At 47.8% G+C, this 25472-nt stretch overlaps 1 protein-coding gene across 1 annotated transcript in view; it reads left to right on the forward strand.

Moving 5' to 3' along the window:
- LOC135910681 (carbonic anhydrase-like) overlaps window positions 1-25472 on the forward strand; it is a 130667-nt gene that overhangs the window by 94940 nt on the left and 10255 nt on the right. Inside the window, exons 2-6 of the mRNA XM_065442721.2 lie at window positions 10704-10742; window positions 16912-17094; window positions 18848-18999; window positions 19733-19825; window positions 23726-23956. Of these exons, the coding sequence (XP_065298793.1) occupies window positions 10704-10742; window positions 16912-17094; window positions 18848-18999; window positions 19733-19825; window positions 23726-23956 (698 nt within the window). The remainder of the gene's footprint in view (window positions 1-10703; window positions 10743-16911; window positions 17095-18847; window positions 19000-19732; window positions 19826-23725; window positions 23957-25472) is intronic.

Genomic DNA, 25472 nt, shown 5'->3' on the forward strand with positions numbered 1-25472 from the left:
AGGCGCGTTCGGTTGATCTCCTCGGGGAGCTTGGGCTGCGGCCACCCGCTCGCTATTGAGCTATAGTCGGATACAACTTTAGAAAAAAGGGGAGGCCCCGCCCAGATGACTGAAGCGGCGAAGTCACCGGCCGTCCGGCGCATGACGTCGGTCCAGAGTGCGCGCCCATTGGTGGATGCTCGTGTGCATCCTCCTCGCAGGAGTAAACGCCCCCTTTTTTCTAAAGTTGTATCCGACTATAGACGCATGCATTGCGAACACGACAGCCAGATAACGATCGCTATTTCAGCAAAAAAAAAGAAAGAAAGAAAAGAGAAAGCTGCCATGAGAAGGTCATCTGAAGCTCTTTTCGAATCTGACTAAGTTCGTGCGGGGTAAAGTACCCACCACCCGCATTACGTGCCGGCATTTAAAGTGAGGCTGCCAAGCGCTTGGCGCCAGCGTGGACGTAAAGAAGGGTGACGCTCTTGAACACGAAAGCAGTGCAACTGTATGCTGGTGGCATTTCATATTACTCTTGATATTGTTCAACATAATTTTCTGTAAGCAAGTGGAACGTAATAATCTCGTTCTGCCTAAGTTCCGCAACCTAAGTGGAACATATCTGTAAGAATGTTCCGCTCACTTAGTGAGGCTCATGTGGAACCAGAGCATCTGTACACTGTCTCTCTCTCTTTTTTCCCCTTTCTCAAGTGGAGGTTAGCCAACCGGGCGCCACCGTGGCTAACCTTATACTGCCTTTCCCCCAATCTCTCTCAAATTCGAAATTCCCAGTCGATAATTTAGTGCACAAGCGCCGAGAGACTTCTCCGAGATCCCATCTTAACATTCCCAAGCCGTCCCAAATAACGCCGCATTTCTCGGCCGATCTCCCACGCTGGGGGATGCCGTCACACGCCGACGAAACAACCACCCGAGCAGCCTTCCGGTGTGTGCATTCTTCTCGGCTGTCAGCGGTACAGTGCCACCGCAGTTCGATATTCCAGCGTTCACCCACATTACGTGGGGCGAGTGTCGCCCACACAGTGAGCGCCGCGGGCGCCTAGTAACAGTAGTCGGGACATATGGGCACGCTCATCCGCGATGGAATATAGCGCATACACGCTCTGAGCCGCGTCGTGATCCCTGCCTATAATTTCTGCGCCTCTAGAGGCATACATCTACTTTCACGAAAAAAAAGAAAAAAAAAACCGACGACAATACGACCAAAGCGCTAATTTGGTCCCTTCTCGCGTCTTTCTTCTTCCTCTTCGTCTATTTTCTTTATCTTATATATTTTTTTAATTTTTTGATGTTTTTGATCAAAAGGCTAAGGCAGCGCCGGCTATCCGGGCCGCCCCACTGCCCTTGGCATCGATTATGCATGCGGGGCACGCCATTCACCTATTGGCGCCGTCTCCGCTCGATATCTGTATTGCGGAGATTCCGGTTCGGGGATTTTACGCGCACGCGACCGGCCTTTACTTTTATGAGGCGAGGGAAGACCAGGCGACACCGAGAAAAGAAGCAATAGTAAATACGTCCGCCACCCCTTTCCCGAGGCCTGACACATATCGTCGGGACGATATACGCACCTATGGTTTCTGTAAACGCGCGCGCATTAGATTAAGAAAGAAAGAAAGAAAGAGAAAGAAAGAAAGAAAGAAAGGAAGGAAGAAAGAAAGAAAGAAAGAAAGAAAGAAAGAAAGAAAGAAAGAAAGAAGGGCATCTGTGCGGCCGTCTTCCCAATACAAGTAAAGTGCGCGTATGCATGTGACTGGGTGCCAACGCACGAGCGCACACGTGGTCTTTTTTTTTTTTGCATCTGCTAAATACGCAGAAGACGAGGTTACCGGCTAACTTTGAAGACCGACGAGCGAAAGCGTCGCAAAAAAAAAAAAAACTTTCCTTAATCCGTCTAACTACGCATCTGGGCATTTTGCAAATGATCACCGAGGATCAGTTATTCCTTCCTCTTTAGGTCGGTATATATTCTCGCCGTAAAATAGTGCATTGTTAAGTGGAGGCCTGCATTCCTCCCCCCTCCCCTTCTCTATAGTTGGTAAGCGGGTTTGGAGGCTGGTTGGGGGAGCGGGGGGGGGCGGTAAAGTGCCTGGCAGGAAACTGCCTAATGCGTTTTTCTTTTATTTTTATTTTTTCCACGTGGTAGTAGGTGCTGAGGGGGGTATGGGTGGAGGCTAACGTGTCTAACAGGTAACTGGCTACTAATATAGGCAAGCTTCTGAAGGAATTATATTCTCTAGATCTTGGTTGTGATTCGATAATATTTAGTGCCGATGAAAGACGGAGATGGAACTGCACGCAAAAGTAGGCTACGCATAACTCGAGCGGGGCTTTTGTTTCAAAAACTGAAACTGCGGGGCGGGCCAGGCCCGAAACCGAGATGGTTTTAGAGACTATAGGCAGTGAAGGACGACCTCGTCGGAAAGCGTGTATGATTTTCCTTGGGTGGGTAATTGATGGCGGCTATAAGAAAGGACCGAGACAGATGATAGTCTTGGCTTGCTGTGCATAAGAATAATGGGCACCGGCGATGGCTAACAACAACCTGTTGCGTCGCTATAATTGATGAAGCAAACGGAGCAATGCGACACGTGAACAATTAGGAAGCGCTGCCTTTGCACGAACCTATAAGCACACCGTTCTTGCTTTCCCCGCCATCATGATCAGGGCACTGTTGAGAGCTGTGCTTAGATTAAAGCAAAATGAACACGATGAAAAAATGAAGCAATGGACATCAATAAGTTTATAGTATATATTAATCAGAACATAGTGGCGTTCACAGGAGGAAGAGAAGATGTGCAGATTCAACGCACATCTTGGAATCTGTGTGAAGCGAAGCTTTCGTTAAGTGGTTGTTCAAATGCTATAAGTTTGCCCGTTTCGTTTCCCGCGTCTTTGGCGTGAGGCAAAGTGTCGCGCGAGCACGTGCTACTCAGGCTACACATACTCCTCCGGCTGACGTTGCTATTAGCCCTTCGCGGTGCGTGAGTTATACATCGCTACCAACGTAAACGCCGGTGGCTACGGCGTATACTGCTCGCACGTGCACAAGGTCGCAGGTTCTATTCCCGACCCACCGAAGGGACCACATCCCAGTGGGGAGGGAACTACATGTAGAATGCACGGTGAACACATATTTCAGCGCACGCCGAAAACCAACGTGGTGTTACGAACTCCAACCGGTGCCACCAGTGTTACGACATCCAACCGGTGCCGCCAGTTTTACGAACTTGTACCGCTACACCACGATTACGGCTTTGTGGTCCCGTAGCGCTCGTCACCCGTTTCGTGACAGAGCGTTGGTAGCGAAGACTCCGAGCCTGGCGTCGATGAGAATAACAAAAGGGACTTTATACATTATATACAGGTTATCATACAGGACATGAACGGGTCGGCACTGGGGCCGAGTGCTCACAACAAACGCGACTGTTCTCGCACGACGACGTCCGGCGAAAACGCGTGACACATCTCACCCCAGTCGGGAGCGACACTCTCTCCCGGTGGGTTGGCGGATCCTGTTTTTCAGGCGGCGTGTCGCTGCTTTTATAATCCCCGAGGACCATTGTCACTCAAACGGCCCAATACAAAGTCAGCACACGACGGTCGTCCGAGGGGTCCAACCAGCGACCGCGCTGGCCACCCGGTTCAAAGTTCGCGCGCGCGGTGACCTCCAGGCAAAGGGAGGTGCGGCGCCGGGCTGTCTGGCACACGCGGACACGTCCAAACACGCTGCTCGCCGAGGCTTCTCCCGCACGACGGCGCAGCATCTTGACTTGTGAAGGGAGAATTATGGCGCTCGCAGGATAGATTCCGCATCTTGCAGATTCGGAATCCGGGCTTGTGGTAATGGCACAACAGCATCCCCGCCCTCAGATAAGGCGCCGGGAAGACGAGCTGCCTCCACGTGGCTCGGATGCCAGGCGCGCACGTTCGTCAGGCTCGTCCAAGTTCACGTCCAGTGTCGGGACGCCAGGTAACTTCACGTGCCCAGGTCCGACTCGCCAGGACAGGAGCTCTGCTCACCGCGTCGTCGCCAAGGCACCTTGACCAGCTCCGCTCGGGTCGTTCCTAAGACCTTGCTTCTCGCCACTGGTCCCGCTTGGTCGTTCTGCAGCTTGCAAAACCGACCGGCAAAAGGCAACACCCAACACGAACAAGTGCCCTCTGTCTCCCGTCAAACACCAGACAAGGCCATAATTCAAATCAACCTAACTAAATTGCTATCCCTCTTTTTGCTCCCGCTGCAACAAGAGGCAGGTGTACGATCTAGTACACAAGGCTCAAACAACCAGTTTTCAAATCAACAACACAACAAAATAGAAACAATTATTATTCAGCAATAATAATTACTAATAGAATGGTCCCCTTGAAATCACTTGGACCGAAAACATACTTCTGAGGAAGCAAATGAGGTCATTCATTTTTCCCGGCGATATTTTCGCGGAATCCGAAGCTGCTTATATTTGCGACCCTGCTTATCCGTGTAGCGGCGGTACGATAAGCCAGATTCTTTGCCAAATGAAACCCCCTTTTTTTTCACTCCCCGTTTGACGCTCTTCCTCAGATTGGCTAGTGAACAGTCTTCCTGTTGCTCGCGAATCAGACTTTCTCTTTCAACTGCAGCCTGCTCCTGCCGGCTGGCGGAAACCGGAGCGAGTGTGGAGCCCGCGTCGCCTAATTGCGGCGTCGCGTCTATATCGCGGCTAGCACTGTACGCGTCACTCCCACTCACTTCCAGGACCCGCTCGTCTAGGCCAGCCTCCGAGCTCTGCCTCTCCCGTGACTGCTCGCCACTCAAGTTACCCTGATCAGTCCGTGTGCCGCACCGCCTTTCGCTCACCGACGCTAAGTCAAGTTCCCTCGACAGCGGGCGCGCTTTGGATCGCGTGGGGGCCATGTACGCCACGTCGGCAAAGAATGATTTGCCCTGATCCCTCAGCAGCTGCTCCGAGCTATTTGAGAAGAGGTAGGAAAATTGCTCCGGGAGGGCGGCTGACACAGCGGCTTCGGTGTTAAGTTTTCCAAACTCTCCTTCAATGATAACCGTTGCGATCGGTAAACAGACACTCTCCTTCTCGGCCACTTGCCGTATCCTAACGCACTCTCCCGTAAAATCACTCAAGGAGACGAAAGACGGGTGAACAACGTCCATAGTTGCTGCAGAGTCCCGCAGTGCTCGGCACTTCTTGCCGTTTACCTTAATTTCCTGCACATAGGGCTCCAATAGACGTATGTTCTTGTGAGTTTCCTGTATCGTTGCAAAAGCAATTCTCTCTGGGCAGCTTGCAGCGATGTGCCCTTGCTTTTTGCAATTGTAGCAGGTTAACGGTTTCCGTTTTTCAAAAGAACGCGTCATTTCGTTTCGCTGTTTCGGACCATCGTCATCATTCTGAGATGCATTCTGTCCATCCCTTACAGTTTCTTTGGGAAGCGACTCGTCTTCCCGAAACTCGCGACGCGTGATTTCCTTCCGTTCGTCGGGCTTCCCGTAAAACCCATCTCTTCTATCAGCTTTTTCTACGCGCACTGCCTTGCTGTGCAAGCTGCGGCGTGTGTAATACTCTTCCGCTAACTCTGCTGCCTTGTTTAGCTTAACCTCCTTTAGCCTATCTTGCAGCCAGAGCCGGACATCCTCATCAATGCAACGGTAGAACTGCTCCAACGCGATGCATTCGACAATTTTGTCGCGGTCGTCGTAAACCTCTTCGCCCTTCAGCCATTCCACCAGGTCGGCTTTTAGACGAAACGCGAAGTCAACATTCGACTCCTTGCCCTTTTTTGCATACCGGAACCTCTGCCGGAAAGCTTCGGGCGACAATTTGTACTTCCGCAGTAGCGCTTCCTTCACATCACTGTAGCTCTCAAACGCCTCTTTCGATAAGCAAGTTATTACGTCTGATGCCTCCCCAGGAAGCAAGGCTAACAGATTCTGTGCCCAAAGGGATCGCTCAATGCTATTCCGTTCACACACGTGCTCAAATTTCACGAGGTATTTGGCCATATCCTCTCCGACGACAAAGGGTGGAAGTTGATCGCGTATTCTTGGAACATTAGAAGTGAGACTAGGCGCTGGCGAGCTATTTCGGGTCTCCAACTCTTTCATTTTAAGCTCGTGCTCACGAATCTCTCTCCTTTCCTCCTTTTCCTCCTCGCGACGTTGCTGTTCTCTCCTTTCCTCCTTTTCCTCCTCGCGACGTTGCTGTTCTCTCCTTTCCTCCTTTTCCTCCTCGCGACGTTGCTGTTCTCTCCTTTCCTCCTTTTCCTCCTCGCGACGTTGCTGTTCTCTCCTTTCCCGCTCGCAACGTTCCTTCTCCTCCCTTTCCCGACGTTCATTGATACCCGCCAAGGCCTCTGCGGCTTCCTCAGCCGTTACGTCCCCAGTCCTCATGACCTCAAGGATCGCATTCTTTCTTTTGGTTGAGCCCAACTCAATGCCCAACTCCTCACAAATTTCGAGAAGTTCCTTCACCTTGTACTTCTCCATCGTTCACACTGTCCTCCTGCTGTTTACCCTTTTTGAATATACCTGCCGTACGCTACTATAACACTACTAGTAAGACATATGCAAGTATTTCACACACTGCCCTGTTTACCCCCTCAACATCCCCTGGTTTTCAAAACACTCTTACTAGGCTTGAAACACACAAGGTTATCACAATGCAACACCAAATCCTTCCCTAAGCTACTATAACCTGTGTCAGAGAAAGTCTGGTGTTTGAGGTAAACTTCAGGCACTCACCGCGCCGAGGTAGCTGATGCCGGTCAATCCCACCGCTGCCACCAGTGTTACGAACTCCAACCGGTGCCACCAGTGTTACGACATCCAACCGGTGCCGCCAGTTTTACGAACTTGTACCGCTGCACCACGATTACGGCTTTGTGGTCCCGTAGCGCTCGTCACCCGTTTCGTGACAGAGCGTTGGTAGCGAAGACTCCGAGCCTGGCGTCGATGAGAATAACAAAAGGGACTTTATACATTATATACAGGTTATCATACAGGACATGAACGGGTCGGCACTGGGGCCGAGTGCTCACAACAAACGCGACTGTTCTCGCACGACGACGTCCGGCGAAAACGCGTGACACATCTCACCCCAGTCGGGAGCGACACTCTCTCCCGGTGGGTTGGCGGATCCTGTTTTTCAGGCGGCGTGTCGCTGCTTTTATAATCCCCGAGGACCATTGTCACTCAAACGGCCCAATACAAAGTCAGCACACGACGGTCGTCCGAGGGGTCCAACCAGCGACCGCGCTGGCCACCCGGTTCAAAGTTCGCGCGCGCGGTGACCTCCAGGCAAAGGGAGGTGCGGCGCCGGGCTGTCTGGCACACGCGGACACGTCCAAACACGCTGCTCGCCGAGGCTTCTCCCGCACGACGGCGCAGCATCTTGACTTGTGAAGGGAGAATTATGGCGCTCGCAGGATAGATTCCGCATCTTGCAGATTCGGAATCCGGGCTTGTGGTAATGGCACAACAGTGGTCAAAAGCAGATACGCGGAGCGTTTCACTGCGGTGGGACTCCACACGCTCTGCGTTGCGTTACAAACGAAGCCGTAGAAAGCAATTCAAGCGCTTCTTCACTGCCTGAAGGCAACAGACTTGAGTGCCCGACTGTAGGCATCCTACAACTAACTTAGTGCACGTGAAAGTGCGGTATGGACTCATGTTTCCTCTCTCATTGGCTATGGGCGTTCTGCTACTGAAAGCGAGCTTCCGAGAGAGAGAGAGAGAGACCACACTCTTATGATAGCTTCCGGTAAGAGCGCTTGCTTGTACACTTACAGCAAAGCTAAAGTTAAAGGACTCCAGGCGGTCAAAATTAGTCCGTAGCCTTCCCCCTCCCCCCCCCCCCTACTACGGCGTGCCTCGTAATCAGATCGTGGTTCTGGCAAAATCCCCAGAGATGTTTTAATGGTGACGATTATTATTATTTCTATTGGCGGCCCCTTCGAAACGGGGCGGCGACAAACAGTCGCCTAGCCTGCTTGAGCTAATCAAGCATTATGCGCATGCATAGCTGTCTGCAATTTTTGCCCATCTCTATATTGTACCTATAGCCTGTAGCAACTCCGGTGATATCAATCTCTTCTTACCTGCTAATAGCACATGCCGGGACAAGCGACATCTAACCAGCACCGTCACACTTCTACACGTGCGACATACGTAATGCCGCTAAGTGTACTCTGTATATTCGCAAGAAAACGTGCAGTACAGGCTGCATTACACAGCGGTTATACTATAAGGCTTCCACATGTATAGAGCGTTGATACGTACGGTTACACGGTAAACAATGTTGCCGCTCTAACGGATTTGATACTCCTTCCGGGATTTCTTAACTTCGCTAAGCGATTCACCCTTGCTTTCACATTACGTTGCGCTACAGCATAGCGAAGTCATTCGCAAACGCGACCCTCGCTCGTCCCGAAGTTGAAGAGTGCGATCGCTTTCCCGAGGCTCTCGGAGTGCCGCACCAGATGAGTGCCGGCTGGCAGACTTCGTCGAAGCCAGTCGGGGTGCCCGTGCTATTTCCAGGCCCACGGCATGGGCAGCGGCTTTAAACGCTCCAATCGGCCGCTGATCTCTGTGTATGTTCGTGCCACGCCGATCCAGAGAGCGGCGCTTGCCTTCCAAGTATATAGATGAGCAGTCATTGGGAGCTCAGGCGATGTTTATATAGAAGGCAACAGCTTATTTTGACCCGGCCTCAAAGCGTTGCCGGGTCTGCGGGCTCGTGAAAACTTCATCGTGCACCAACTTGAATATCTCCTGTTCGCGGTTCGAGTCTCTGGTGACTCCTTTACGTTTGCTTATCTTTCGGCAATGCGAGAAACACCCTTGCTCGATCCTGGTCGGAAAGACTGGTTTTGTTGTCGATTTGCACGGCCGGAAAGACTGGTTTCGTTGTGCATTTCGGTTCTGCGCAAAATTTGGAACGCTTTGTGTATACAGCCTGGCGAAAATGGTCCTGGCCACAGATATGTATCCTTCTTCCTTCAGTCTCGTGCCCGCGCCTTCTCTCTCTCACCTCTCCTTTGTGTTTTCACATTCCTCAGTTGTTTGCCGTAAAATGCCCCGTCTTAGATTGCATGAAGTTGCACGTTCCATAGGATGAAAATAAACACAATTGTAAACGTATCACCGTTAGCTGTATATAGCATTTATATAAATAACTGGTACACTAAAGCTTCACTACGCAATGTACACTTGTGCATGCATGTTAGATCTGCATAGTTTTTTTTCTCACATTCCTTGCTTGCCTTAACACCTTGCGGATTTTCAAGACCTTGCGTACACTTGCGACCGCGGCTGAAAAGTGTATTGGCCAATAATATGGCGCGGATTTCTTGTACCGTCCTTAGCCTGGCGTACTCCGTCGCTGACCCGTCCGTCTCCTGCTTGCAGGTTGATATACCGCGCTCATGTTGGGTCCGAAGTGCGTATATCTTGTGGAGTGTATACGCGCTTGAGGGTTAGTCGGTGAAGGCGGGGTGGACATTCCTGCCGGGGGGTCAGGACGGACTGGCTGACGCCTGTTGAAGCCACGCCGCGATTTACGTTGAACGGGTGCCCCATGCGCCCCTCCCTCTGTGGTTGTAGATCGCTTAAGAATTCATCACCCAAACACTGCGATATATCTACGCAACACCACATTGACTATCGGGTGGCTGCAAATTGCTCAATGTGAGGCGAACTCAAAAGTGTTGTTGCTCTTGTATAGTCCTAATAAAATTCGGAAACTTGACAGCATTTATATGTGGGCTCATTGTCCTCGAATTCTGAGAATTCCTTCTCACCCTTATTCAATTCCGTATTCTTTTATTATTATTATTATTATTATTATTATTATTATTATTATTATTATTATTATTATTATTATTATTAGTAGTAGTAGTAGTAGTAGTAGTAGTAGTAGTAGTAGTAGTAGTAGTAGTAGTAGAAGAAGAAGAATAAAGCTAGTAATTGTTTCCTGAAAGGGGAACACCACGCCCACTAGCTTGTAGACGAGAGAAAACAATGTTTGCAAGCAGCGCGAAACGAGACAAACATTGCCTACTTGGAATGCTGAAAGAAAAAAAAAGAAAACTCGGCGCCCTTCTACTCTGCGAAGAAGAATGACCATCGAAGCTGTGTGTGTGGGCCCCTTAATGGCGAAATGCATCGCCGCCGCGGGTCGGCCCGGTATTGCGCTACCTTCGGGATCGGCCCACGTATGAAAATTGGTTGGTCTACGCGCGCATGCTATCCGCCACATCCTAGCGATAGACAGCTTCGCTGTAAAATATATTTTGTTTCAGCGGTCTAGTGTGGCGGGGACCAATATTATACGGAATTCGTCAACGCGTATCTATAGCCCTCCGCAGTGTTAATATGCAAGGCAAATCATAACTATAAAAATCACGCAGATCCAGCGCACGCTTTGGGAATCTATGTGAGGAGAAGCTTTCGGGAAGTGGTTAAGAATATGCTATAAATTCGCTCGTGTCATTGCTTTGGGCGAGTGGGCATCTATGACAAGAGTGTTTATTGCAGAAAGCTTGTGTCTTGTTATCGTTGTTCCCGTCGTTCTCGCGCTGTATAAATTATTGCTATCGTGAATCATGTATAGGCGATGGGTAGACTAGTTATTGACGCTGCATTTGGCCAGGTTTCGTGTGTACTAACCTGTATCGTTTTCTTTCTATTTCTCTCTCTTTCACAGGCTCCTGCAATGCGAAATGGAGCTACACAGGTGAATTCGGTGAGTACCGACACATTATCGCTAGTCGCATGGACAGAGTTATGCTATGTTCAGACTACGTTCGTAAGGCGCCGATTTTTCGTAACATACGTAAGCGGAAGCGCAACAAGCGTATGCGTCTAGTTCAGACTGCGAACGTAAAGGTGCCAACGTGCGCAATTCTCGCAAAAATCGTGGGTGAGAGTGTTAAAGGGTCGGCAACATTTACGACTGTTATGTTACGACCGTTGCGACACAGCCAATGATCGATAAGCTTTCGTCTTTCAACAACCGGTGACGACACTTCCGTCCTTCCGTCTGCAGACAGCTCCGGGCGCGGGAAGTGCCATTCCGCCATTCCGTGCGCACGATTGGCTGTGTTCGTGAAAATTTTTGCAGTGCGCCTTGCGAGACTGTTTTCAGTTCATCTGGTTTATCCGCCGAGGAAATCGATGGCCGCAGATGCGTGCTCCGAACTTCGATGAGTGGTCTCACTAGGTTTTCAAGGAAGCGGAGCTGCTGGGGCGACATGCGCATGATGTTATAAAACATCGCAGCGTCACCAACTCGGAGCTTGGCGATAAGGTTGTGAAAATCGCCGTCCACGGCCCTGTCGAGAAATACTTGCCGCACCCAAACCCTTCTGCGTCGCCTTCGTCGTCTTTGGGCGATTGAATACATGACTATAAGTTTGTTTTGAGCGTGAATTTCTTCGATCTCGGCCAGCGCTCGCATGTTGGCAGGAGCGATATTGGACCGCTGGTGACGTCGATTCTGCAGCTCCAAATTTGATTGGCCTGTTGTAAAAGCCGTAATTTAAGCAGCAGTAAATGTGAACAAAGGTGCCGGCTTAACTGCCGTAACGTTTTTTACAGCCGTTACGTTCGATACGCCAAAAGAGCTGTTACGCGCGTTACGACCGTAGTGTGAACATAGCATAACCCACAGCTGCAGCTATGCGTCTTAAGGATACTTATTTGCGTGTATCGTTTCACTGCGTGTATGCATGTTCGTTGACGTATGGTATGCTATCTAGTGCCTGTTATTATTTTTTTAATCACTGTGTACATCGCATGTTTCACCAACAGGTGGACTAGCATTCCACGCAAATATTTCCTGAGAGAGATACATTTCACATTGTAGAAAAGCTTAGAGGCCGGCCTGAATCATAGTTATGACCTGCTGCTCGTCATTGTAGAAGGGAAACGAGAGTTAAAAGATAAAGAAAAATCTATCTATCTATCTATCTATCTATCTATCTATCTATCTATCTATCTATCTATCTATCTATCTATCTATCTATCTATCTATCTATCTATCTATCTATCTATCTATCTATCTATCTATCTATCTGTCTATCTGTCTATCTATCTGTCTATCTATCTATCTATCTATCTATCTATCTATCTATCTATCTATCTATCTATCTATCTATCTATCTATCTATCTATCTATCTATCTATCTATCTATCTATCTATCTATCTATCTATCTATCTATCTATCTAATCTGCACGTCATCCTAACTTGATCAGAAGGCGAGAGTTGGGCGCAATGCGAAATACGTTTAGAGCCCGTCTAAACCAATCGCCACTAGTTCCTATTACGTATTAAACACGCACCACTATCCGCGTTGCTCGATTGCGCTCCTTCTTTGCGAAGTTCCTTATCGACGACTGAATCCCACGCCCGAAGTAGACCGGAGTTGCTAGGGGCCCCGAGTTGTTGGATCGCAACATCAATGAAGCAGCTTAGAAATCTGGGCATCCATCTAGACCGCGGAGTCTCCAGAAATCAGGAAAGTGCGCAAAAAAAAAATGTAATGCAACTAGGAATTTTAGAAGTTATCCGACTGCTTGTGTGCTTCGGGGCTTGTATACCGCGAAAGGGTATACCGGGTACGACGAAACAAGACTAAAGAAAGGAAAATACTAATCGGAGGTGTTTGTTTGTCCGCTCATTCCTTTTCTTTTTCTTGCTTATTGTGCTTTCCTGAAATGTTTTTTTTTTTCCGTGATTCAATCACTCCAGTAACCTAACCAGGACGTCCGTTCGGTGCTGGAGGAGCGAACGCTTTAGGGTGGCACGACGTCTCGTACTCGCCTCATTCTTGATCGCGCGGTGACTCAACAGTAACCGTACATCGTAGCTTTGTCGGCACGGGAGGCAACTTGAAGCTACGCGTAAACCCCGCTCCGTATGCCTCCAAATAGATTCCGCTGCTGATTCAAAAGAACGCACAGCGTGCGGCCTCGATAAATGTCTCTCTCTCTCTGTCTGTCTGTCTCCCGAGTGAGTGATGTCGTGCGGCCTCGACAAATGTCGCGTTCCCCTCTCTCACCCTCTCTCTCTGCCTCTCTCTCTCGACAAATGTCGCGTTCCCCTCCCTCACCCTCTCTCTCTCTTCCCCCCTCTCTCTCTCTCTCTCTCTCTCTCTCTTTGTCTCCCGAGTGAGCGATGTCGTGTCGCACCCGACGACGATTCATTCTGGCGCGTTTCGCTTCGGCCAAACAACGGAGAAAGAAGTGTAGAACCGAGCGGTGGACTTTGCACGACGCGACCACCCGTGCGCACACATGCACGCGCGCGCGCGAGCACGCACATCCGCGAGACTTGCGGCGACCAAGCTGACCAAATAAATTACGGTCGCCCGCGGGCGCACGCTGGGCGCGCACTGCAAACAGTCCCTGTGTCAGCGACCACGTCTCTCCGCGGACAAACGACTGCGCCGCTCGAAGCTGGCAGCCGCACCGGCCGCACCGCAGCCGAGCGTACGTCTCATTCGGCAAGCGAAGGTAAACAGGCTGCGGGTTTGCCTCCGAGATGGTCGAAACAGCGCGAACATCGAGTTTATAGTGAGAAAACGCTATAGTGAACGTTTATAGTGAGAAAACGGTTCCGCCTCGCGCTATAGTAATCTCTGAGCCTATGCTTTTGTCGTTTCGCGCCAGCTCGCGTACATTGTGGCGCTGCTGCTGTTGCTGCAGACCAATAAGTGTTTTTGATGATGATGATGGTAATAAGTATGATGATGATGATGATGATGATGATGATGACGACGACGACGACGATGTTGTGCATGACGCCGCCTTTATTTGCGTTAGTATCGATTGACTCAGTCAGTCACTAATTTAGTCAAATTATGTGTACGGGAAAGATGTCTATGTCTATGCAGGGTTCAGAAAAACGCATGAATAAGAAAGAAGCGGTAAAATTAGGTAAGGAACACCATGGGAGCAATCCAGAGAAAACACGGGGAAGGCGGGAGATGTAGTCAAGGTTTCGACGAAAATTCGTCTGGTCAGGCATTCAAGTGAAAAAAAAAAGTTTGCAGTCACTTTCTTTTCACTTTCAATTACACTTTCTTTTCGTTTGACTTGTTCAGTGTCTGCAAACCTTTTTTCGAGGCGGGAGATGGAAATTCAAGACGATGAGCAAAACGAGAACAACGTGAAAGTCGGAGCCAACGTCTCGACAAACATATTTGCATTTTTCAAGGCCTTGAAAAAGACAAGTCCACTTGTGGAAACGTTGGCTCCCGCTCTCACCTTTTTCTCGTTTTGCTCAACTATTTGAGCAAAGAATAGGCGGCTGTTTGTATACGAGCATGCAAAAAGGGCAGATGCACCTTCAGATTGTAACCTACATAGCAACGCGTTAACATACCTACATAGCGATGCGTTAAGTAAGGCGAAACTGATTGCATATAACTTGAAATAGCGTTCTTTGTTGCAGTGCTGCAGCGCATACCAATGTATCAAAAAGAAAAAAACAGAAGGGGATGAACAAAAGTGCTGTATCATTACACTATACTGTGCACAGGAGTACTGTCCACAGCACTGTCCTTCCCGTTCTTTTTTTCTATGTTTGTATGTGCGGTAACACTACTACGAAGAATGCATCACCAACTCGCCGACCAGCAAACATTATAGAAATAAATCGCGAACAAAGTAGCCGTATAGTAGTAGTTGCACTCTAAGAAAAGATTTCACCCTGTCTCCCCCCCCCCCCCCAAAAAAAAAGTAATCATTATCTGTGTTGCGTGTCTTTCCTTTCATTAACACGGCGTGATCAGTATGTATACGTATACCTACAAGTCACGAACGGCTTGCACGTGTCACAGTGACATAGTGTTTTTGACAGAAAAGTTGCAAACGGTAACGGTTAAAGAAATCAAATAATATATACACGCAATATACATGATAACTATCGTTTTGAACACGATAAGACCCGAAGGTCGTACATATTCTTTAGTTGTAGTAGTAGTAGTAGTAGTAGTAGTAGTAGTAGTAGTAGTAGTAGTAGTAGTAGTAGTAGTAGCAGCAGCAGCAGCAGCAGCAGAAGTAGTAGTAGTAGTAGTAGTAGTAGTAGTGTAGTAGTACTAGTAGTAGTAGTAATAATTAATTTTCTATGATAAAATGAATTCTTACACAGAATGCCAGAGAAAGAGAAAATCTGGAAAGCCAATGTATGTTGTGGCATGGTTTGTGGGCGGATGTATCGATGCTGATGCTGGGTCTCAGGACTGCTGCCACCTGAACATGGCTTCAGCAGCTGCAACACATGCCCTAAACCGAATACCAATAAGTAAATTACACGAAGTTCGTTTGTAATATTGTGCTAGTCAGCCACCTGAGCCTTACAGCTAGTCAGGCAAGCAATACCCGCCTCTTCAAGTAATCACACTGACGAGATGGAATCCCGCTCTATGTCACAGGCGATGCCTCTTGAAAATATTTTCAGAATAACTCTAGGTGCGTCCAGTCTAGGTGCGCCGACGGCTAATAGCTTCTTGTGCACTGTGTTCTCGCTGCTTAGTTCGCGTTAAGGCTAGAGGCAGCATGAAAGTCAATTCGCTCCCTGCTGCTGCCGCGTTTCCTCACGCCAGCGTTCTAATTGACAGCGTGTGTACGTGGTCGAAAAGTAAGATATGTGTTCACGTTTGCCTGTGCGCGCGTGACACCAGGCTTGTTAATTTAGTAATTGAATGTTTACAAGTTACGGCTGATAAAACTACTATTCTTTCTTCGTATAGCTATCTAATAATTAATTTGCTATCGCTATCGATGCTTTGCCTTTCGAGCGAAGCTGCGACTTTTTTTTCTATCTCCTCTAATAATGAACCACTTTCAGAAGTTATCGCGGTAATCTCTTTCGCTACGTTTTATAACGTCAATTGTGTAACCGGAATTTCCGGTGGACCCTGTTGCTGTTCATTAAATGTTGGGCAGTAGGAAAATAGGCCACCTAATGAACCGTTATCATAGTCATCAAAGATAAACTCCAGCCCTAATAGGATGGGGCCTGGTGAAAAGCCCTTTAAAAGGAAACTGGGCAGGAATAATAGTTAAACCTGAAATGAAAGTCCGATAAATAAATCCGAGGAATAATAAGTCTGACAGATAAAAAGGCAAGAATTAAGAATATGATAGTCTTTTCTAATAACCTTTTTTCTTTCTTTTCCTTTTTACCGGAAGAAAGGAAAAACGAAATAACGCAAGTAAAGTCGTGAAAGAATAATCTGCCACTTTCTTCGTGTCTTTCTTGAGTGTAGACCTTTAAGAGGAAGCTTCTACTCATGGCTTCCTCCGATATCCGTATCCAACCGCATTCCGATAGGGATGGATCGCAAAAACGCTGCAATCCAAAATTTTGGCAGTCTGGCAGAAAAGGGAAAAAAATTGTAGGCCTAAATCAAGACTCTTTTCTAAACGTTCCGTATATTCTCGCTGTTTCCTTTCAGTCCTAACCCTTGTCAAATTTGGTTCAGCGGATGAAGAGAAAGACGACTCGTTAGTCCATGCGCAGGAAGTTTCTATTACTTTATTTCTTTCCGTTAAATTATTTTATCAAAATTCTTACCAATATTTTCATTGCAAGTCTAAATTACAGTTCTATCGTTCCACGCTCCACTATTCAAATCTAGTTTCTCTATACTTCTAACCTTACGGAAAACCACCTGCTTCTTGGCCAATCCCCCATAGTGGGTACGCGCCACTGCCTGGGACACAAGACAAGACAAGATCCCGACGCGAAGCTTTCGCTAAAGCGTAAGAACAGTTAGACGTGATACCCACCTTGGTTTCCTTCAGTAGTGCCGGCATATCCACGCAGCAGAGTGGCCCTTGCGTAACAAAAATGCGGTCGCCGTACAGTGCGACGTCTTTAGGGGGTCTGTCGTTTTCGTTGCAGCACCCTACAACTGGGTGAACGTGGACACGAGCCCCAACGTGAACCAGTGCGGCGACAAGTTGCAGTCGCCAGTGGACCTCGACGACCGCTACGCCGAGTACGACCCGGGACTGACGGACATCACCTTCAGCGGCTACGACCAGGAACTGTACAACCCGTACATCGTCAACAATGGACACACAGGTATGCGCGTGTCCTATAGCGACAGTCATCCATGACATTTTGTTCCAAAAGAGAAAGTCACAGGAAGATCGGGAAGCTCGAAGTGATCTGAGGCTTTCTAGATTACAGAAAAAGGCTGTCCGTTTGATTGCCGATGCCCCATATAACGCACACACAGGGCCCATCTGTAAAAACCTAAACGTAATACCTGTTGTCGACTTGTACGATTCTTTACTAATGACACGCCACAAACAAGGCATTAAAACGCACAATCTGTGCTTGAAAGAACTTGCTAATTTGACTGAAAGAATGCATGCTTATGACACGTGCGAAATCACTTTTTGGTTTACACCACGTACCCGTACTAACTATGGCCAACAAATACAAACAAATCGCATATACATTGCCTACTCTTTTAAACAACCAGCATTGTATTCTGTAATGCTTCTGCTGTTAAGTTTTAATATAGTGCTGAAAAGTTTCTCCAAGTTTTCATAAATTTTGATGTCGTATTTACGTTTTAATGTTAATTTCAACACTTTTAGTTTTATTTTTCAAACGTATAGTTTTGGCATTGTAAGCTTATCGCACACGAACATTTCCTGTTGCCCCTTTGAAAGTGCAACTATCGGGTACAGACCCCGTCAAGCTTCTGGCTTTTAGTCTGTGCCCCCAGCATTTTTGTACATGCTGTAATGTAGCGTAATGCTGAAATAAAATGAATGAATGAATCAATCAATCAATCAACAATCGGCGAACAAGGAAGCTTTCGGTCAATGGCCAACGTTTCGACAAAGGGTCTTGCCCCGGCAAGTCCTCTTGTCCAATCGTTGGCTCCACAGCCAGGGGGCTTTCCTTGTTCGCTCGTTGTTCGTGATACTCTGTTGCGTTTTAACAGACAATCGATTGAAGGCAACAAACCATCATCAGAAAGGCAACATATTTTGTATAACAGCCTTTGTAACAATTTGTTGTGTGTTTACAAACCGTTACAAAAACTGTTCCGTGGCCTCGCTCTCGGCCAGGGTTGTACTTTCAGCCATCCCTTTAACTTGTCGACGCGTCCATATAAACGGTCGTGCGCAGTTCACTTCCAGTTATCGCGTACAATTTGCATGCATATGCGGTCGTTGTTTTTGGCACGTTTTCTTAAAGTTCAGTCCTACTTTAAATTGCGGTAGTTGTTTTTTTGGCACGTTCTCTTATACTCCGACCGATCAGTCCTACTTTAAATTCTGAGGCGCTAGTCGTGTAGAGGAAGATTTCTCGGGCGGGAACCTCCACGAGTCTAGTAAACGGAATTTGAAGACGTCGCCACACGGAAAGAAAATAGAGCGGAAAATTTTCCAGTTCCTGCATTCGGATCGCTGATGTTCTAGATTGCACTCTTGATACACGCTCCTCACTCACTACGCAGTGGCATAGCTAGGCGGTGGCACACTGGCAATAAGAAACAATATGAAGAGGCTGTCAGTGTGAACACAGTCGCAGAGAAATGTTCGCTAACAGTCGCAAGCGTTCGTACACTCAAGTCGCCTTCAAGGCGCGCAATATGACTTTTATGGCCCTGTGCGTGCAAGACTGCTTGGGCTAAGGTTCCATAATATTTCCCTCCGAGAAAAGTGCATCTTCCAAATGGTAGCCATGTTTGAAGGCAGTTGCGAACGGGGGCGATTTCTGTAAGTCTATTAGGCGATCGGCTTGAATTTTTCTAACAATTCTCTTGTTCTCCACTGCTCCCCCCCGCTCTGTATCCTATCACGTGACCTGCCAGTGCAAGTCTCGGCGACGGAGGACTCGAACCGGTACATCGAAGGCGCTCGCCTGCCCGGCCGCTTCCAGTTTGCCCAGTTCCATCTTCACTGGGGCGCAAACTCGAGCAGAGGGTCGGAGCACACGATCCGCGGATTCCAGTACCCGCTCGAGGTAGGTGCCTGCGCCAAGCGCCATCCACTCAATTCCTTTGCACATTCAGAAAAAGAAAGAAAGACAGTAAGGAAGGAAGGAAGGAAGGAAGGAAGGAAGGAAGGAAGGAAGGAAAGAAAGAAAGAGAAAGAAGGAAAGAAAGAGAAAGAAAGAAAGAAAGAAAGAAAGAAAGAAAGAAAGAAAGAAAGAAAGAAAGAAAGAAAGAAAGAAAGAAAGAAAGAAAGAAAGAAAGAAAGAAAGAAAGAAAGAAAGAAAGAAAGAAAGAAAGAAAGAAAGAAAGAAAGAAGGAGGTCCACGAGGGAACCTTACGTGGGAGCTCTGTATGTAGAAATACACGGGAACGTACAAATCGTCTTGTTCGGTGTTCCCTGAAACGATTTTGATTAATTTTGCCGCACATAAACAAGAAAGGTCAAATTTACGTAGTGTTTGGGAGCAAGTTTTGCATTAGCGTTCTGACTTTTTGTTTCCCCCGTCTGCAAAATGTTGCTGAATATCAGGAAACTTCACAAAGATGAAACGTCAAGTTCAGGGCTTCGTAAGTGCACTACGAAAACAGATGTCAGGATGTGGATAGATTTTCAGGAACAGATATCAAGAAAGCGGACCAAATTAGCTTGTTACGCTGTTATACACCACAGGTTCAGTCACACCACGATGAAGGCACAGCCCTGTAGGGGACGAAGTCGTGCTATAAATGTTTCACTGTCTCACCGGTCTCCTTTTGTTGCAGCTTCACTTCGTGCATTTCAACGTCAAATACGGCTCCGCCGCCGAATCCATGAAGTACGAGGACGGACTCGCTGTCATAGCCGTCTACTTTGAGGTAAGGGAAAAAAATGCCGAATTTTTATTATTGTATTGTATTGGGTTTTATGGCGCATAAGCAACTCAGGCTATCATGCGCCAAACACATGGTATAAATTTTTAGTATATACCTTATTGCTCGCGACAACGCGCTTCCGATGGCATTATGTCGGCACGACAACTGTTCGCTGTATAATGTATAGGTGCTTATGGACAAAGCTTTCTCCATGTTTGTCTCATCTTTTTTTTTTTTTTTGCGCAACAGTGCTTCAATATAAATGATTGAAATTGTGGTATCTGAAATGCTATTGGTGGCACAGGAAGCGACAACACAGTAGTGGAAATATACAAACGAACGTTTATTGCTCCCTCTATACAATAAGCCAGCCAGTCGATATAAGTACAAAGAATAGTTCTTCGATGGAACTGGCTGATGAATCGAAGAACTGAGGTGAAACAGCGCGAAAAAGACGAGGACACAAGGAAACAAATACCACATACAAGCGCTGGAGGACACAAGGAAACAAATATCACAGACAAGCGCTGTGAACCAACTAGCCCTCATCAAGATCTTACTAATCGAAGAACGTTCGACTCACCACGCAAAGATATCCATGCCATACACACCGAGGCTTACAGATACACTAAATAGAAACATTGCATCAGTTTAGGTTGATATTCTTCAAGAACTCCACTTTCGCTGATTTCGCGTTAGTAGGTCGACTATTAAAAGACAGAATGACGGTAAAGGTATCATTTTTTAAATTTGGCACCGACATCCCAGAGTCGTTACGTCGATGTGACGTCGCCTATTGCAAAGCAGTTTTTTCCATTTCGGCCGTCGTGGTTCGTCAATATTTCTTGAAACTTCCTAAGCTCAGTCTTCGGCTTTTCTAGAGTGCAATGTAGTCCATTAAAAGTTAACTGGGCTCGAGCAGACGTACGGTGCCTAAACCCCATGACGTCTTGGTGCGCTGGAGCGGGAAGTTCAAGGCGGCGTCTCGACCCGGCTTACGTTTTTTTCGCTCTTCTCCAAGAGCGAAGAAGCCACTCTCCTCGCGGTAAGAGTGGCTTTCTTTGCTGTTGTGGGAGAATAAGTTACTAACACAGCTAAAACAATGTCGGTCCACGCTCCGAAGCCGAACGGGAAGCCTTCTGCTGGAGCCTTCTGCAATGCAAGCCTTCTGCAAGCCTTCTGCAATGCGCACCGCTGTCCCAAAGCCCCCGAAAAGAGGAAACAAGTTCCTCTCGCGCGAGCCCAAGTTACCTAAACCGTCAGGTGGCGCTAGCATCGAAACATTTATTATAAATAATGCGCCATAGGAAGGAGGACACGAACAAAGAACGACAAGGACGCGCCGGAAGACTCGCGCCACACCTCGTCGTAGCCGCGTAACTGTATCTCAGGCTCCCGCCGCCGCGAGTGTGTCATGCGGGAAAGCCAGACGCTAGAGTCCTGCTGGGAAAGCAAACGTCAGGAGACGCGAGAGAGTCGAGCATGTATGTCACCACAAAATGCGTCACAGCCGTTCAGTGCCACCGACAGAATTCGCACGAACGTTTCTAATGCCTTTGTAAAGGCATACCGCGGTCCGTACTCGTGTAAAAATTAAATTATGGGGTTTTACGTGCCAAAACCACTTTCTGATTATGAGGCACGCCGTAGTGGAGGACTCCGGAAATTTCGACCACCTGGGGTTCTTTAACGTGCACCTAAATCTAAGTACACGGGTGTTTTCGCATTTCGTCCCCATCGAAATGCGGCCGCCGTGGCCGGGATTCGATCCCGCGACCTCGTGCTCAGCAACACAACACCATAGCCACTGAGAAACCACGGCGGGTCCGTACTCGTGTATTAGCTCGTTTTCTAGCAGATGTGGCGCAACGATTTATTTATCTCGACTCTTTTCCATTATTGTTATTATTATCTGCTATGCGATTTTCAGATCACTCACGACTCTGAAGTCGGTCACTTCTATGAGTCATAAGAGCCGCTAGGGCTAAACGTTTGTTCACAGAGTGCTTGTACATAGCGCTCTGGCGCGACCCTATAATGATTAAACGTTCAACTATCTATCACAAAGATAACTATGAAGTATCATCATTTGACTATTAGACAGATACATCCTAATTGAGATTCACTCGGTTGTATTCTCGTCCTCCTTATGAGTTTCTGTAACAATTACAGCTCTCTATTCGGCTACCTTTAAAACCTACAGAGCCCACTCGCCACTTACCCTGCATTAGTTGCCTTTTCTTTTTCTTAATCTGGTATGAAGAAGAGGTCGGCACCTCGCACCGGGCACCACATGAGTATAACATGGAGTTAGAAGATTGGTTAGAAACCATAGCAGGATGAACTATAGCAGAAAACCATATATGTACGACAAGCGGTACCTTCCCGGCAGATATATTGGCTAGCTCTGATCGTTAATGCTATGAGGCATGTGACGTTGCACAGCCTCCAAGATCGCCTCGCGTTTCAAACCACGTTAAAGCACTAACGAGGACACATATCGTGCACTGGTATCAGCATCGGCCCATCAAATTACTGCCTTCGATTACATTGCCTCCGAGACTGGCGCAGTTCACTGGGCCGGACAGCCGTCCACGCGAAGTAGAGAGAACAGCCAAATAGAAACGCACTGCTTTAATAGACACTGAAGTGAAACAGCAAGTCAGTTTGTACTGATAAAATATTTCTTAAGAACTCTATGTTCCTTAATTTCGCGATGATGGGTTGATTGTTGGAAGAGAAAACAAAAGTAAGAGTTCAATTTTATTTGTATTCGATTTCGCGCTGAAAACTCATAATGGCTCTGAAACCCCAGGGCCGCACGGTACGTCAGTGTGACGTCACGAGTTTCAAAGTATTTTCGCCCGCTTAGACCGCTGTGGCACAAGAAAAGGGTTTGAAACTTGCTAAGTTCAATTTTTCGCTATTTTAGAATGCAATGTAGTCCACCTTCAGCGATAGTGAATTAACTGGGCCAACACCTCCCATCCCCCCCTCCTACTTCTATCACTATGGTACGTGTTTGTTTATTGTTATTGCAAAGGGTAATTTACTAGTTCAGGTCAAATTATTTTTCTCTTCATTGCCTCTGTAATAAACGTCTGCTGCACCGGAACTTGGAACTGAATCCTAATTGAAGTCGTGGTTTGATCTCCGCTGCTGCGGCTGCATTTCGATGGGGGGCGAAACGCAGAAAAATAAAAAAGAAACGTTCACGTAATTCTACTTATGCGCGGTAAAAGAGCCCAGGGGGTCAAATTTAATCCGGATTCCTCCGATCACATACGGCGTGCCTCAAGACGAGGTCGTGGTCGCGGCACGCATAAAACCACAGACATTTTTTTTTCTTCTCTAATTGAGCTCAGTTGACGATTCCTACTCGTTCGAACTGATCGCGCGTAAATAGAGACTTTTAGCTTGTACGCTATTCCGGTAAACGGGAGCGGTTTGGGCGGATTACCGGATGGTCGGGGCGTAAACGTGAGCGGTGAAGCCGCCTGGTGTTGTAGAGCTCAACCAGACAAACGCATAGCTAAAACTGCAGTAACTCACCATATCCTGCTTCGCCACTCGTGCAAATTTTTGGCAGCGGCGTAATTGTGAACACGATTACGCCTCTGACGAAAATTTACCCCAGCAGCTAAGCAGAATACAGTAATTAGCTCTGTGTTTGTGTGGTTGAGCTTTGCGCCGCCAGCTGGCGCCACCAATCGGGCCGCTCACCTTGACGCTCCCGCTAAGCCGGAAAACCGCCCGCGCTTGCCCGAATACCGGACACGCTAAAAGTCTAATGTCATACTCGGCGTGGCCGCTTGTTCCGTGGCCTACCAGCAGTGCTTCTCGCGGCCTCCTTCAGGGTTGCGTGCTAATCCTTCGGCGCCGCTCGCGTACCTCGTGTCGCAGGTGAGCCCGACGGCGAACGAAGACATGAGCGTGGTCGTGGACGCGCTCAAGGAGGTGCGGCTGAGCGACGAGAAGGGCTTCAACCTGCAGAGGCCCGTGGTGCTGAGCCGCTTCCTGCCGCGCATCACACGCAACTACTTCCGCTACCGGGGCTCGCTGACCACGCCCCCGTGCTCGCAGGCGGTCACCTTCACGGTGATGACCACCACGGTGCCAATCAGCGAGGAACAGGTATGTACATATATATACGCGCGAACCTTCTTTCTTTTTTTTTATTGATATGATATAAGGAGATGTTGACGCAAAACTTAAGGCGCCGGCTACTCCTTATCTCTTGAATGGTGCCATCGTACAACATACAGGGTACAAGATTACATATGAAATGATCTTCTCACGGAAGAACCAGGACTTATCACACAACGTTTTCACAGAAAGACTATGACATAATAAACACATGGTACATACAATATGCAACGTAAATGTCTCCACAATTATGTAGATAAAATTCTCAAAAATACAAACAATATTGTAGGAGCCTTCTTGCTCTATGTGCTATATACACGTTCGGTCTGAAAAAAGTTGGTGCGAGTGCGATCACGAGAGGCGAGGTTTACGGAAGCGTAAAGTTGACAGTCGCTTTAGCATACGCTGAAAAGGATGAAGGCGGAAGCCTGCGCGCTCACGAGTTATTCGTTGCCTTACTTGGCACTTTCATTCGAATGCGTCGTTACTCCCTATTACTTGTTTTCTCCCACAAAAGGTCGCCGATTCGACTCTCGACCGTCACGATATCAACTGGAATCCAACTTGGAGAGGCCGGCTCACGTATATCTCTGCGTTGACCTTAGTATGGGCTAAGAATAAGCACTTAGTAGAGTGCTAACCTTTAGGTACCAGTCCTGATGCCAGTGATAAAGCACTCGATATGCAACTGGGTGCCAAGCAAACACCTTCAAAGCTTGAGCAGTACAAGATATTCGCTCTATCTCAAGCCTGCAGATACCTTTTATGCTTTGCCGACCACAACACACGGCATTGTAGTTGTGCGCCCCGTAAACGTTGCGATCAACGTGGACTAATCTTGAACCATCGGCGAAGGATAGCACCCTCTGCCTCCCAGCACCAGCTCTCTGCGTTGAGTTGTGGGTTCAACTGCCTTAATTAACTTCGCCTTAATGAACGCCAGACGTTGTGGGTTCGAGTCCTTATGAATTTTGATGCCACGAATTTTGGCGATATAACACCGGACATTCGATTTTTCGAACCATGAGCCACCGAAGGCTTTCGCCTTTAAAAAAATTGGGCTACAGCGTGTGCGACAGGCATTACCAAATGGTGACTGAGGGCTTAAAAAGAAAAAGTGCAGGATCACTGCGTTCTACCGGTGCTCACCTATGGCGCAGAAACTTGGGAGATTAACAAAGAAGCTAGATAAGTTCTAATTAAGGACCGCACAAAAAGCGATGGAACGATAAACGTTAGGCGTAACGACAGGAAGAGAGCGATGTGGATCAGAGAGCCAACGGGAATAGTCGATATTCTAATTGACATAACGAGAAAATAAATAGAGCTGCGCAGGTCGTGTAATGCGTAGGGCAAATAATCGGTGGACCATTAGAGTTACTAAGCGGGTACCAAGGGAAGGCAAGCGCAGTCGAAGACTGCAGAAAATTAGGTGGGGTGATGAAATTAGTAAATTTGCAGGCGCAAGTTGGAATCAGCTAGCGCAAGAGTGGACTAATTGGAG

This window comes from Dermacentor albipictus, chromosome 2, assembly GCF_038994185.2.
Source record: "Dermacentor albipictus isolate Rhodes 1998 colony chromosome 2, USDA_Dalb.pri_finalv2, whole genome shotgun sequence".
NCBI classification, from domain to species: domain Eukaryota; kingdom Metazoa; phylum Arthropoda; class Arachnida; order Ixodida; family Ixodidae; genus Dermacentor; species Dermacentor albipictus.